General features: G+C 45.5%; 1 protein-coding gene across 15 annotated transcripts in view; it reads left to right on the top strand.

The window, feature by feature from the left end:
- Positions 1–226: 226 nt before the first annotated feature.
- CEP250 (centrosomal protein 250) overlaps positions 227–14,307 on the top strand; it is a 53,769-nt gene continuing 39,688 nt past the window's right edge. For 3 of the 15 annotated variants that reach the window (XM_064276016.1, XM_064276027.1, XM_003411522.4), the window contains exons 1-8: positions 228–351; positions 7,992–8,227; positions 8,323–8,477; positions 9,427–9,709; positions 10,227–10,283; positions 11,403–11,485; positions 11,711–11,876; positions 13,769–13,875. In XM_064276016.1, coding sequence (XP_064132086.1) covers positions 9,524–9,709; positions 10,227–10,283; positions 11,403–11,485; positions 11,711–11,876; positions 13,769–13,875 — 599 coding nt within the window. In that variant the 5' untranslated portion in view covers positions 228–351; positions 7,992–8,227; positions 8,323–8,477; positions 9,427–9,523. Of the gene's footprint in view, positions 357–7,991; positions 8,478–9,426; positions 9,710–10,226; positions 10,284–11,402; positions 11,486–11,705; positions 11,877–13,768; positions 13,876–14,307 lie in introns of those variants that run through there. The other 12 variants (XM_064276028.1, XM_064276021.1, XM_064276018.1 and 9 more) reach the window with 12 other exon arrangements.

The following is a 14,307-nucleotide window of genomic DNA, read 5'->3' on the forward strand; positions in this document are numbered from 1 at the left end:
AAGGAGGGCAAGTTTTTTCTGCTCCCAAACCCAGCTGCTCGAACCCAGCGACTCTGACGGTCCCCAGCTCTGGCGATGGATCTCATGCCTCTTAATATAACCTTGCCCTTTTCCTTGTGGACCTCGCTAGTAAATCGGCTGCCAGGACGCAACATGGCGGCAGGACCCGGACGCCTGCGCAGTCCTCCTGCGGGCGCGCTATGCGGGGGGACCCAGCCGGAGGGCGGGAGTTTGGGGGCGGGGCCTGGGGCTCAGCGGGGTGGTGGGCCCCCGCCCCCGCCGGGCCTTTGCGGCAGGTCCAGCTGCTCCCGTACTGAGGAACTCGCTGGGAGTCCCCGGGAGCCGATCGTGGTGAGGTGGTACCTCGAGGGCAGGCGGGAGGTGCCTGGGTTAACGGTCCGAGGTTTAGAGGCCGGTCCGCCTAGGGCGCCCGAGGGAATCCCGTTCGGGCAGCAGCCCCCCGTTACCCAGGAGGAAACCGAGGCCCAGAGAGGGACTGGGACCTGTCCTAGGGCTCCCGGCTGGCTTGCTTTAGCTTCCCACTGCCACCACCACTCGGGATTCCAGTCCACGCAGAAAGGGAGCTTCCCAAACCTCATATCCAAAAGCCAAAAACCCCCGGATTGTCAGGATAAGGCACGGCACCCTCCGGCGCATCTCGCTCCCTGTGCCCTTGAGGTTTTGCAGTAATCTGTCTGAAAACCCAATCCCGCTACCACCCCCGCTGTGGAACTGTGGTTCTTCGTGACCCAACTCAAGTATCACTTTCTCGAAACCTTTCCCACCCTCTTTCCCCTGACTCAGTTAACCTTGCTTCTCCATTCCTGCACGCTTTGCACCGATTTGCTTTTCCTGCTCATTTTATGCACCATGAGCTGTTTGGGGGCATTAGGCCTTGCCTTTTTCCTCTCTATATCTCAGGGTGTAGCACGTGATGATGATGGTGATAATAGCTAATAATAACTGAATAGTCACAAAGTGTCAGCTGCTACGAAATGCATTACATGTCAAGGCCCACGTAGTCCTCACAGCAATTCTATGAGTTGGTGTGTTGTCTTCACATTTTCACACGAAGAAACTGAGGCACTCAGAGGTTAAGCAATTTGCCTGGAGTCTCGCAAGTTAACAAGTGAGTGAAGCTGGGAAATGAATTCTAGACTGTCCCCAGGGCATGTGAAAATTTCAGTAGATTGCCTTTGGGTTTGGTCAGTGTTTGTGGCTATTCACATCAACCCCATGAGTTATGGAGACCACCGTTCTGATCCTCATTTTACTGAGAAAGTTCAGAGAAGAGAATTGATGTTCCCAAATTTACAGAGTGATTTCATGACAGAACTAAGACGAGAACCTAATTTGTTGTCCTGCTGGTTCTCCCTCTGTTCCTTCAGCCACACTCTTTCTTTGCACCTTTTCTATCAGAGAGCTGCATATGTAGACCTTACCATCTCACACCTTACATGTAATGCCCCTCACCAGAGCTATAATTTCATATTTTGTGTTTTAGGAGGCAGGCGAATGTCATGGAGAGAGCATAGAGTTTGGAATCATATTGCTCTGCCACTGACCAGTTATATTTTCATTTTGAGCCTCAGTTTCCTCGTCTGTAAAATGAGGAAAATAATTTTATATTAAAGGGTTTTAATGAAGATTACAGGTAATTGTGAGAGAGTCAAGTGCTGTACAAACTGTAGATTAGATCCATAGTCCCTGGTTATAGACCCCAGGTTAAAGGCCTCTTTTTTGCCTTTTAAAGGGTTATAGACCTATCAGCATTTTGCAAGGCCATGGATGACACTATGGATCATGTTACCCAATGTCCTTATATTCAGTCATTCATGCAGTCAGGTATTTAATGGGCACCTGCTATGTGCCAGCCGCTGTTTTAGAAACTGGGAATACAACAGCCAATAAAGTATTCATTTTGTGCTTGTGAAATTCACATTCTGGTGGGAAAGAGACACATAATAAACAAGCACGTAGGGACAAATAAAGCACGGAAGAGAAAAAGAAATGCCAGTGTGTCTGGAGAGGTGGTGCTGGTTTATACTGAGTGGTCAGAAAACAACTTAATGAGAGGGTGGCATTTGAACAGAGATCTGAAGGTGGTGAGGGAACGATTCAAGAAGATGACAGGGAAGAGGCCCTGAGGTGGGTGTGAGGTGGGTGTGTGCTTGGTGCGTTCCAGGCGTGCACAGCAAGGAGGGCAGTGTGGCTGGAGGGGTGTGAGTAAAGAGGAGGGGAATAGGAAATGGAATTAAAACAATTGAGGACTGGGTCTAATAATTAGGACCATGTAGGCCATTATGATTTTGTTAGGTGCCATCAAGTCGATTCCGACTCATAGTCAGCCCATGTGACAGAGTAGAAGTGCCCCGTAGGGTTTTGTAGTGCGTAGTCTTTACGAGAACAGGTTTCAGTGGAGCTTCCAGAGTAAGACATACTAGAAAGAAAGGCCTGGATTCCTACTTCTGAAAATTAGCCAGTGAAGACCTTATTGATCACATCAGAGCACTGTCTAACTTGATTCCTTTGGACACAGCATCAGGAGGGATCAATTGCTAGGGGAAAATACTGTGTTTCGTGAAATAGGGGACCAATAAGGGTGAGGGAGACCCTTGGTGAGATGGATTGGCACAGTAAGCAACAACAGACTAGAACATGGTGGCGATTGTGAGGATGATGCAGAACTGGGCAATGTTTAGCTCTGTTGTACATACAGTTGCCTTGACTTATGACGAGGAGTCAACTGGATGGCAGCTATCTGTTTATCTGTCTAGGCCATTATAAGGATTTTGGCTTTTACCCTTGAGTAGCCATTCAGAGGGTTCTAAGCAGCACAATGTTTTATGTTCTAAAAGGATCAATCTGGCTGTTCTGCTGAGGAAAAAAAAAATTAGGAAGCAAAGATAGAAGCATAGAGACCAGTTAGAAAGCTCTCGAAGTGATTCAGGTGTATTATCTATTGCTGCTCAAGAAATTACTTCAAAATTGAGTAACTTAAAACAACAAACATTATCTCATACAGTGTCTGGGTCAGGATTCCAGGAACAGTTTAGCTGGGTGATTCTGGCTTAGGATTTCTCATAAAGTTAGAGTCAGGTTGTCACTTGGGGCTGTGGTGGTCTGAAGGCTTCAGCCGGGGCTGGAGGATCTGCTTCCAAGTTGGCTCATCCGTAGGGCTGTTGGCAGGAGGCCTCAGTTCCTTGCCACAGGGCCTCTTCACAGGGATGCTTGAGTGTCCTGAAGACATGGCAGCTGGCTTTCCCCAGAGCGGATGATCAGAGAGAAGGAGAGAGAGAGCTAGCAGGGAGCAGGAGTCCTTTTATCAGCTTGTCTTGGAAGTCATTTCCACTTTATTCTTCTTTATTCCACTTTATTTTAAAAACCTAATCAGTTGCTGGAAACCCTGGTTAAGTGCTACGGCTGCTAATCAAAGGGTCGGCAGTTCGAATCCACCAGGTGCTCCTTGGAAACTCTACAGGGCAGTTCTACTCTGTCCTATAGGGTCGCTATGAGTCGGAATCGACTCAACGGCGCTGGGTCTGGTTTTTTTGGTTTAATCAGTTGCTGTCAAGTCGGTTCAGACCTCATGGTGACCCTGTGTATGTCACAGTAGAACTGTACTCCACAGGGTTTTCGATGACTAATTTTTTGGATGTAGATCACTAGACCCTTCTTCCGAGGTACCTCTGGTTGGACTGAAACCACCAACCTTTCAGTTAGCAGCGTGTGTTAACCATTTGTACCACCCAGGGTTAAGGTTAAGGAGAGAAGATTAGGATCCACCTCTTGAAGGAAGGAATATCAAAGAATTTGTGGATATACCTTAAAGCCTCCATACCAGGCAAGAGAGAGTGGCTTGGCTTAGAATGGTGGTGATGTGGGGTTGAAAAGTGATAGGATCTGGGAATGTTTGAAGGTAGAGCCAGCAAGAGATTTGCTGATAGGTTGGTTATAGGGTGTGGGAAAATAGAATAAGTATGACTATAAAGCTTTTGGCTTGAGCAGCCAGAAAGTTGGAATTGCCATTTATTCAGATGGGAAAGGTTGCAGGAGTTCACTTTTGGATAAATTAATGGAGAAATGACATTTAGACACGTAAGTGGAGAAGTTAAATAGATATTTGGATTTAGTATAGGAATGTGAAGGAACACTGGTAGTGCAGTGGTGAAGCACTCAGCTGCTAACCAAAAGGTCGGCAGTTCGAACTCACCTCAGCAGCTCCCTGGGAGAAAGACCTGGTGCTCTCTTTCTGTGAAGGTGACAGCCAAGAAAACCCTATGGGGGCAGTTCTGTTCTGTCACATGGGGTTGCTGTGAGTTAAAATAGACACGACAATACCCAACAACAACAACAACGGAATATGGAGTTCAGAGGGAGGTCTGGAATGGAGACGTAACCTTGGGAGGTGTAAGTGTACAGATGCTATCTTAAGTCATGAAATTAGGTTCCTAGGATTTCCTAGGAAATGAAGGTAGATGGAAAGGAGAAGTATGAGACCTGAGCCCTGGGGCCTCCAACATTTAGAGTTGGGGAGATGATGAGGAGCCAGCAAAGGAACTCGAATGGAGCCTCTTTTATTAACACTTTGTCAGACCCACCAGGGAGTAAATTAGCAGAGCTCCAAAGGAAAGCTGGGAGATTGGTATAAGGAGCTGCATGCTAATTTTTTTTTTTTTTTTAATGGAATAAGATTCAAACAAATTATTTCTGCAGACAAGTATATGCAGTTCCTTTGCTCGGAGAGTAAATTGTCTGTGCCTTTGAGTTTTGGGTTTTTTTTCCCCCCTTTTTGCTTTATGTGACAGATTATATTTAGCAATACCTGTCCCTGCCTTGGGCCTGGTAACCTTTACGCCTCTACTCCAAGTTTAAGTGATGTCGCTTCTATTTTTAACTTTGGATACTTTTTATTTAGATAGTACTCCTTTTGGAGTATTTTGGATGGGGGGGGGTTAGCTGTGTAATTTATATCACTCTTCTGTCATTTCCTATGCTTTGTGGCTATTGGTCTTTAGCAAGGGTCTGGACCTTCTCAGACTGATTCCAGCAAAATTAGGATGTAGGTTTTGTTCATTTCAGTACCACAATGGCGGAGTCTGGGTATGGCGGAGTGCCTGATACTGGGTTGGACTTCGTGAGTGTTTATGGGATAAATTCATGTTTAAAAGAAGTGAATCTTTTCCTTTTCCTGCAGTAATGATAACATCTGTTCAGTGCAGTTTACAAAGTACACTGACACCCATTATCTCATTTGAATGCAACCCAGTCTCTTAACCATTTGCCAGCTGCTAGCCTTTTTCTTTTCTGAGAGACATGGAAACCTACCTTTCCTTTGGAGCTCTGCTAGTTTATTCCTTGGTGATCTGACCCATAAAAAGAAAGAATTTTGTTGTTATCTGGTAGGTTCTGAATCACAGTGATCCTATAGGACAGAGTAGAATTGCCCCCTTGGGTTTCCAGGCAGTGGCTGGCAGAGTCTAACTGCCGACCTTTATGGTTACGCAGAACTGCATCTTGCGGAAGCTCAGAGCTAAAGCTCCATTTCAGAAAGATTCTTGATGTAATTTTTCTCTGTCCTCTCCCTCTTTTTTATTCTTGTCTTAGCAAATTTTCAGTTTCATAGTTTATGGGAATTTTTAGAGGCTTTCATTATAAAACAAGGAGCTCTGGTGGCACAAGGGTTGAATGCTTGGCTGCCAACCTAAAGGTTGGTGGTTGGAACCCACCCAGCAGTTCTGCGGTAGAAAAACCTGGTGATTTGCTTCCATATAGATTACGGCCTAGAAAATCCTATGGGGCAGTTCTACTCTGTCACATGGAGTTGCTATGAGTCGAAATCGACTCTACAACACCTAACAACAACAATCATAGAACACTTCAAATCATTTTTTACAATAAACTTATTTTTTAGAATAGTTTTAGATTTACATCTTATAGTTTCCATATACCCTGCACTCAGCTTTCCCTTTTATTAACATCTTACATTAGTATGGTACATTTGCTACAATTTCAAGTCACTTTTTGAGATAAGTGGTACATATATATAAAATATGAACAAAATGACATTAGTTCATCTACGTAGGTTTCTGTTTCCTTAAAATGAGAGGATTGGAATAAATGTCTAATAGTTCTCAAAATTTTTAATTATCTGCTGAAGTAGAATAACCATATAATTCCGTTTTTCTGCTGAAGCATTACTAACATAATATCACCTTCCCAAATAATATTTGCGTGTTCATAGCAGCCTTATTCTAAAAGAGGATTTGAAATGAGAGTTCTGGGAACTTCAACAGGGCTGCTTATGGAGATATTAGATTGAACTTCATGAAATTGCCATTTCTGTAGTTGAAAGTATGGGTGAATGTTGGCAGTTTCATGTGGTTCAACCTAATATTTGGAAGTAAGGATTCAGTGGAGAGTGAGAGGACCTTTGTTGTTGTTAGGTGCCATCGAGTCGATTCCAACTCCTAGTAACCTCATGTAATCTTTATAGGAGCAGATTGCCAGGTCTTTTTCCTGTGGAGCCTCTGGGTGGTTTTGAACCACCAACCTTTTGATTAGCAGTCAAGCACTTAACTGTTGCACCATCAGGGCTCCTTGAGGGGACTTTTGGATCCCTGAAACTCCCACTGTGTGTGCAAAAGCCTGGCCCAACCCACACAGTATTAGGAGAGAAAAGGCTTCCTACCTCCCTTGGAACAACCAAGATGTACCCTTATTGTTGGTAGAGTGTTGCTGAAATCCTGGGATAGAGAGCAGTTTCCTGGGAGGTTTGTACCTAGGTGGCAGAGAGGGATTGAGTGCCATTTAATTCAGCAGAGCCAGCATTTCACAGAGCCATAGTGAGTTGGCTGACTAGCCTTGGTGGAAGGGAAGGAAAGAAAAGGAGTATGTTTGGGGTATGTGGGAAGGCTGTATTACCTTGGATTATAGACTAGGAAGAGGCAGTTTGGGTGTTAGTACCCTCAAGCCATATTGGTGTCACCCTCCTCTTCCTGCTTTATGTACTTTCCCTACTGCTTAATACAGGCTCTGCAAACTCAGCTATGTTCATTTGCCCAGCAGATAATATAATGAGTAAAGTGAGGTTTCCTCTGTAACTCTTATAAGACAACAACGCACAAGTGCGATGATAAATGATAGTGGGAATCTGGTATCAACGTGAGGGAGAGAATAGGCAGTGGGGGCCTCTGGAGCCAGAGATTTGGATTTTTATATGCATTCTCCCAATAGTAAATGTTGGCACTTAATTTAAATTTTTAAAAGCCATCGTGTGGATCACACAATAGTTGAAAAGAGCCCGCAGGCCACTGATTTGTAACCTCTGGCCAAGGGTTTATATCTGCTAGGAGTGAGACCCACACACATCTCTTCATTCTGTATTGTTGACGAGGTACTAAAGACTAAAATGAGTAAGACAGCTCCCACCTTTGAGGCACTCACAGGTTAGTAGAGAAATTAGACAAATAATAATGATAAAACGTAATATAGGACATATATTAAAATCAGCCTTAAAAGTGATTGAGTCGTCCTGGGATACATCTGGGAGAGCATCCCTGGAAGTGGCATTTGAGTCAGAATGTATGAGATGAACAGTTTTGTGCATTAAAGGGATTTGGGGCCCCTGAAAATCCCTCTGTGTGTGCAAACGTTAGATTTGTATTTCCTGTATATAGCAGTCTCTTGGTAAAACCAAAAAACCCAAAACCCAGTATTGTTGAGTCGATTCCGACTCATAGTGACCCTACAGGACAGAGTAGAACTGCCCCATAGAGTTTCCAAGGAGAATCTGGTGGATTCTAACTGCTGACCCTTTGGTTAGCAACCGTAGCACTTAACCACTATCCCACCAGGGTTTCCAGTCTCTTGGTAGGTGGTTGGAATTATAGACATTATTTAACCCTGCTGGTGGGAGTCTCAGGGCTAATAAAATGAGAGCTCTAACCTGTCCTGTTTGTCGTCTCCCCCCTCTCCCATTGTTATTATAGGATTATCATGGGATTTAGAGACTTGAGAGACTCAGAGGTCATGTAGCTGGATGCCCTCATTTTTGGATGTGGAGTAAAAGGGAAGCGACATACCTGAGGTCACAGAGCATTGGAGGCAGGGCTTGGACAAGCACCCAAAATTCTTCCTTAGAGCTGTTCCTCTGCTTCTCCCAGGTTCGGCTGGCCTCCCCTGCCTGCCTGTGGCCTGCTGTCCTGTGTGGCTCAGCTCTTGGCAGGTGAGAAAGGTTTGTCATCCTGCTGCAGTGGGTTCTTTCTTCCCTCTCATTTGAGTTCCCTGCCTGGAATACCTGCCACCTGTTTTCTTTGTCAGAGAGTGAGACTACCTGTGTTCAAACCCCCAGTCTACTAAATACCAGCGTGTGACCTGGAACAAGTTGCTTAGCCCTTCTAAGCCTTTTTCCTCATCTACATATCAGGAGTTATAACATCCTAAAGTGTGATGGAAAGGCATTGGAAGGTTTCAAGGTATTTATGCTAAATGCACTAGGGTTTTTTTTTTTTTTTTATGCTAAATGACGTAATGCGTGTAAGCACTTAACAAAGTGACTGACCTGTAGAAGCACTCAGCAAGTATTAGCTATGATGATGATGATTCGCACAGCTCACAGCCCCCCAGACTGTGCTAAGTGCCCTTCCTTCCCCGTTGCTGTCGAGTTCATTCCAACTCATAGCGAACCTATAGAACGGAGTACAACTGCCCCATAGGGTTTCCAAGGCTGTAATCTTTATGGGAGCAGACCACCACATCTTTCTCCCAAAGAGCGGCTGGTGGGTTCAAACCACCAACCTTCTGATTAGCAGCTGAACGCATTAACCGCTGCACCACCAGGGTTTCTTTGCACTTCCTTAGCGTTCCCATATCATCCCGCGATCTCTCTATTATTTTTGTACATACCACATTTTACCATGACTATATCTGTCTCCGCTGCAAGACTAAGAGCACCTTCAATGCTTCATTTCACAAATGTTAATTTGGCACTGTGTTGGGTGCTAGGGATACAATGGTGATCCAGGAGCTGTTGGCCTGGTGCAGAGCTTGTCTCGTGGTCAAATAAATTTGGGAAATGCTGCTCATCGTTGCCCCCCTTAGAGATTACTGGTAAACCGGTTGTTGGCTGATTTTTCAGAAGTAGATCGCCAGGCTTTTCTTCTGAAGTGCCTCTGGGTGGACTCGAATCTCCAGCCTTTCAGTTAGCAGCTGAGCATGTCAACCGTTTGCATCACCCTGGACTCCCTTAAAGATTAGGGTCCATATTAAAGAGTATGAGTATTTTAAAGCTTCTGAGGAGTCCTGTAGTAACAGAGCCTGTTTACTTTCTCTAACCCAGCTTTGCCAGGCTTCATGAGTGCTTGTTGAATAAATCTGAGTCATTTAGATAGTTCTTTCAACTCCATCGTGTGCTTTGGCCCCCAGCTCAAAAGGAGGTCGAGGTGGCCCAGCAATGGTTAGAGACCCTGCTGGGGGTGAACAGCCTGTGGCTGCCTAGGAGCCTGTGGCCTGTCTGGCCCCCATGGAGACAGGAGGCCCTGAGCTGAACAACATGAAGCCCCAGTCACTGCAGCTGGTGCTGGAGGGGCAAGTGCTGGCACTACAGCAGCAGATGGCAGAGAACCAGGCAGCCTCCTGGCGAAAGCTGAAGAGCTCCCAGGAGGCCCAGCAGAGGCAAGCAAGCCTTGTGAGGAAGCTGCAGGCCAAGGTGAGGCACCCGCCTTTTCTGGGAGGGGAAACGAGAAGAGCGCCCCCTGGAGCTGGGTGCCAAGTTGGGATAAGTGTTGCAGGAGGCAGAACCATGTGGTGGGAATGGCCCAGACCTAGCTTGGCGAGGTAGGGAATCCAGACCTTCCAGCTTTATACACAGCCTCTCCTTTGATGCTCACACCTGCCACATGAGCTGTGTATTAGATCCCTTTTAAAGATTAGTCTTCAAAGGTTAAGTTAGTTGTTCACATGTGCTCTCCTAGTCTGGAGCTAAGGCCTGACCCTGGGTATTCTGGTTCCAAAGCCGACACAAGAGGCATTTAAAGGTATTATTTAAATGCCCAAGTAGAAGCTATAAGATGCTATAGCCTTTCCTCACTCTTGTCACCCAGTTCCCCTATACACAACAGATTCACCTAAGATCCTGGGGAAAGGCTGATGTCAGTGGGTTTCTTTGGTTTGGACTGTTTGTGCCAGCTGTGCCCATTACCCAGGGCCGGCTCTATTTGCCACAGGTGTTGCAATACCGGAACTGGTGCCAAGACCTGGAGAAGCGGCTGGAAGCCACTGGGGTAAGTGAGGTTGAGTTCTGTGCTCCCCATGAGACCTAAGTGAATATACTTGTTAGGCTTCATTTGCTGACTGAGGGAGCCTGGGGTTGGATAAGGGGATGTTTGGTAGAAGTCACTCTTTTTTCAGTCCTGGAGAGCTTTATCACCCAGATATCTCCAGTGGACCTGGCTATTCTCAGCCCATCAGATTCTGACCCTTTGCTCTCTAAGGATGAAATTCAGCTTCAGGAAACGTAATCAAATTGGAAAAAAACAGTTGCCATCAAGGTGATTCCATCTCATGGTGACCCTATGTGTGTCAGGATAGAACTGTGTTCCATAGGGTTTTCAATGCATGACTTTCCAGAAGTAGGTCACCAGGCCTTTCTTCCAAGGCTCCTCTGAGTAGACTTAAATCACTAATCTTTTGGTTAGCGGCCACCCCCAGGGACTTAGAGGGGAGAAATGCATTTCTCCTCCAGCAGGTGTCAGTGTTTATCTGTCTTAGAGAAATGTGTTTCTTTGAGGGCCTGAAAAACATGTTTGTGGCCCAGGGATTTATTTCTGCTGCTGACTGGGTAGAACTGGCTTTGAAAAACCCAATTTTGTCTTTGTTCCAGCTCCCTCTCTGCACCTTCTGCTATATTCCTCAGAAAAGTTCTCTCTGAGGAAGGAAAAAAACAAAACTTACTGAGCATCTTCTATGTGTAGGCCAGGCACTATTAGGCATTGTTACGGACGTATGTCACCTAATGTACAAAGCGACTTTCTGAGGGACGTGCTGTCACCTTTATTTTGTAGCTGAAGGTATGGTGACCCAGAGAAGATAAGTAATTTTCCAAGGTCCAAAATTTAGTGTAATGGAAGTCAAGGACGTTAGTGAAAGAGGTATCTTATGATTCTTAGTTTGAAGGTTTTTCTCACTATCAAATGTCATCTTTCAAAAGGGGTCACTGGTTTATTTTGGGAAAGAGAAATGCAGTAGATTTGCTTTCAGGATTCAGTGATTGAGAAAAGAATATTGCTAACAAAGGGGAGAGATAATAAAAAGAAAGTAGGCTGGTGTCAAAGGGGCATTAAGGAGTCGGTCTGAGTGATGTTCTCTGTGGAAGTAAATAAAGCTTGTCTCTGTCTGGCCAGGGGCCGATCCCTCAGAGGTGGGAAAGCATGGAGGAGCCAAACCTGGAACAGCTGCTAATCCGATTGGAGGATGAGCAACAGAGGTGATGGACCCCAAATTCCCTGGCCTGGGTGATTGGCTGATGGGTGGACAAGGTTGATGGGAAACCTCTGTCCTGAGGGCTAACATGGATTAACACCATGGACTTCAGCCTGAGCCTGTAATTCCTGCCAGTGGAAAATTCCAATGGTTGTCATCTTACTCCATGAGATCCAAGGGTTGAGCCAGACTTTTATTTTGCCCTTGCTCCCACCCCTCCCCAGTGCAGGTGTGAGAGTCTAGCAGAGGTGAACACCCAGCTTCGGCTGCACATGGAAAAAGCTGATGTGGTGAATAAAGCCCTTCGGGAAGATGTGGAAAAATTGACAGTGGACTGGAGCCGTGCCCGGGATGAGCTAATGAGGAAGGAGAGCCAGTGGAGAATGGAGCAGGAGGTAGGCGGAATAGGAGCTAGAATGTGAGAAGAGGGCTGTACACTCCGGGCATTGCCGTGGTAGTGCTGGAAGGGATTAACTTCAGGGCTTGGGTGGAAACTGCCACAACCCATGCAGGCAGCTCTGGTCTCCTGGGCCCTTAGCTGGATTCTGGCCTTAACCTGCCTAGTCTAGGTTTTGCTGGCAGATGCATGACACTCAAAGCAACTCTGTTCCTGCAAAAGTGACTAGCTTAGGTTTGATGGACCTGAAAGCTTACTGAGCCCTAGTCTGGAGGTCTGCAGGGGGAAGAAAGACCAGATATGGGTCTTGGGACATTTTTAGATCCCATTTAAAGGAAACTAATGTTTCCTAAGCCTTTGCTTCGTGCCAGGTATCATGCTGGGTGATTTACACAGGTTATGTCACTTAATTCTCATTATAACCCTATGATAATAAAGGTAATAGCACCCAATTCTTGAGCAGCTAGTGAGGGTAAGGCACTGTGCTTAGCGCCTAACATTTGTTATATATATTATTTTATCTTCACACGATCTAATGAGATGTAGAAGTTATTGTTCTTATTTTACAGTTGAGTAAACAGACTGAGAAGGTAGTGCCTTAAGTCACTCAACTAAGAAGTGGCAGAGCCTGGAGTCCAACAGAGATGTGTCTGGCTCTCTCTACAATGCCACATTACCTCTGAGATCCCAGCCTCCTGAGGAAGCAAATAAGCTTCCTGAAAGGAAATAGATTAAAGCATGTGCAACTATTTCCTTTTTACCCCCATGTGTGTGTCAGTTTGTCATATTGTGGGGGCTTATATGTCGCTGTGATGCTGGAAGCTGTGCCACCGGTATAAATAATACCAGCAGGGTCACCCATGGTGGACAGGTTTCAGCTGAGCATCCAGACTAAGACAGACTAGGATGAAGGACCCAGTGATCTGCTCCTGAAAAGAATTAGCCAGGAAAAACATTATGAATAGCAGTGCAACATTGTCATTTCCTTTGCCTTCCCCCAATTATAAAAGTAATATGTGTTATTATAAGGAATTTGAAAGATACAGGAAAAAATGAAGAATAAAATAAAAATCATCCATAATCTCACCATCTGAAGGTAACTAATGACAACATTTTGGTATTTAGTTTTCTAGTCTTTTTTGCTATTGCACGTGCACATGTGTTTGTGTGTGTGTATATATACACGTGTACACGCACACATACACATTATATATTCTTACTACTGTTATGTGCCATCGAGTTGATTCCCACTCATAAAAACCCTATAGGACAGAGTAGAACTGCCCCATAGGGTTTCCAAGGCTGTAATCATTACAGGAGCAGACTGCCACATTGTCTCCCATGGCCAATGGGTTCAAACTACTGGCCTTTTGGTTTGAGGCTGAGCGCTTTAACCACTGTGCCACCAGGACTGTATAGATATACATATGTCTGTTTTCTTTACTGACGTTTTACTTAGAAAGTAGTTCACAGTGTGTGGCTTCCAGTGTTTATAGCCCAGGTGATGTCACAGCACATCAAAAGATGTGGTTTCGTGGTAGCGATTGTTCTTAGAAGCCACAATCGCAACATACTAATGGCACCTGCCTAAAATTCCTCTTGTGTTCAGGACAAGTGTGCCTGTGGGTAATGGTATTTCCTGACGTCTTTAGGGAGAAATTTTCTTTTCTGATCTAGGTGAGAAGTAGGCCATATTCCCATACCAGATCTTTTGATCCACTGCCAGCTTTATTAAACCCTTCAACACAACATGAATATAAACTGCCGTGTGTAATTATCTCCTGTAAGTTCCTGCCCCCTGCCCCAATAGTCAAGAGAAATCTAAGACTCCTATGTTGGCAAAAGATAGTCCTCTGCCCTTTGGTATGACCTGGGTTTCTGAACACATAGTTCTTCAAGGACTATCTGAAGGGGGAGCATGGTCGCCTTCTCAGCCTATGGAGGGAGGTGGTGACCTTTCGACGCCACTTCCTGGAAATGAAGTCAGCCACTGACAGGTCAGTGTGGGGATAAGAAGGGAGAAGGTTTGCACTTACCAATTGTGGACTTATGATGGTGGGCTGCTGTAGAAGGGAGCATCAGAGTGGTATGGAGGGGAGAGGGAAAATTTGGTGGGAAGACATAAGGAGGACATTAGGGAGATTGGCTTTATCTGGGGTACTTGAGTAACTGGGAGTCCCTGGGTAGTGTAAATGGTTAACACACCCAGCTGCTAACCAAAATGTTGGAGGTTTGAGTCTACCCAGAGGTGCCTTGGAAGAAAGTCCTGGCAATCTACTTCCAAAAAATCAGCCATTGAAGACCCTGTGAAGCCCAGTTCCGTTCTGACACACACCGGGTTGTCATGTGTCAGGAGCGACTTGATGGCAACCAGTGGTTTTTGGATTCAGATGACTTTTCCCAGACATACTCCTCAGGTCTCATTGGGT

The sequence above is a fragment of the Loxodonta africana genome, chromosome 24, assembly GCF_030014295.1.
Source record: "Loxodonta africana isolate mLoxAfr1 chromosome 24, mLoxAfr1.hap2, whole genome shotgun sequence".
In the NCBI taxonomy this organism is placed as follows: Eukaryota; Metazoa; Chordata; class Mammalia; order Proboscidea; family Elephantidae; genus Loxodonta; species Loxodonta africana.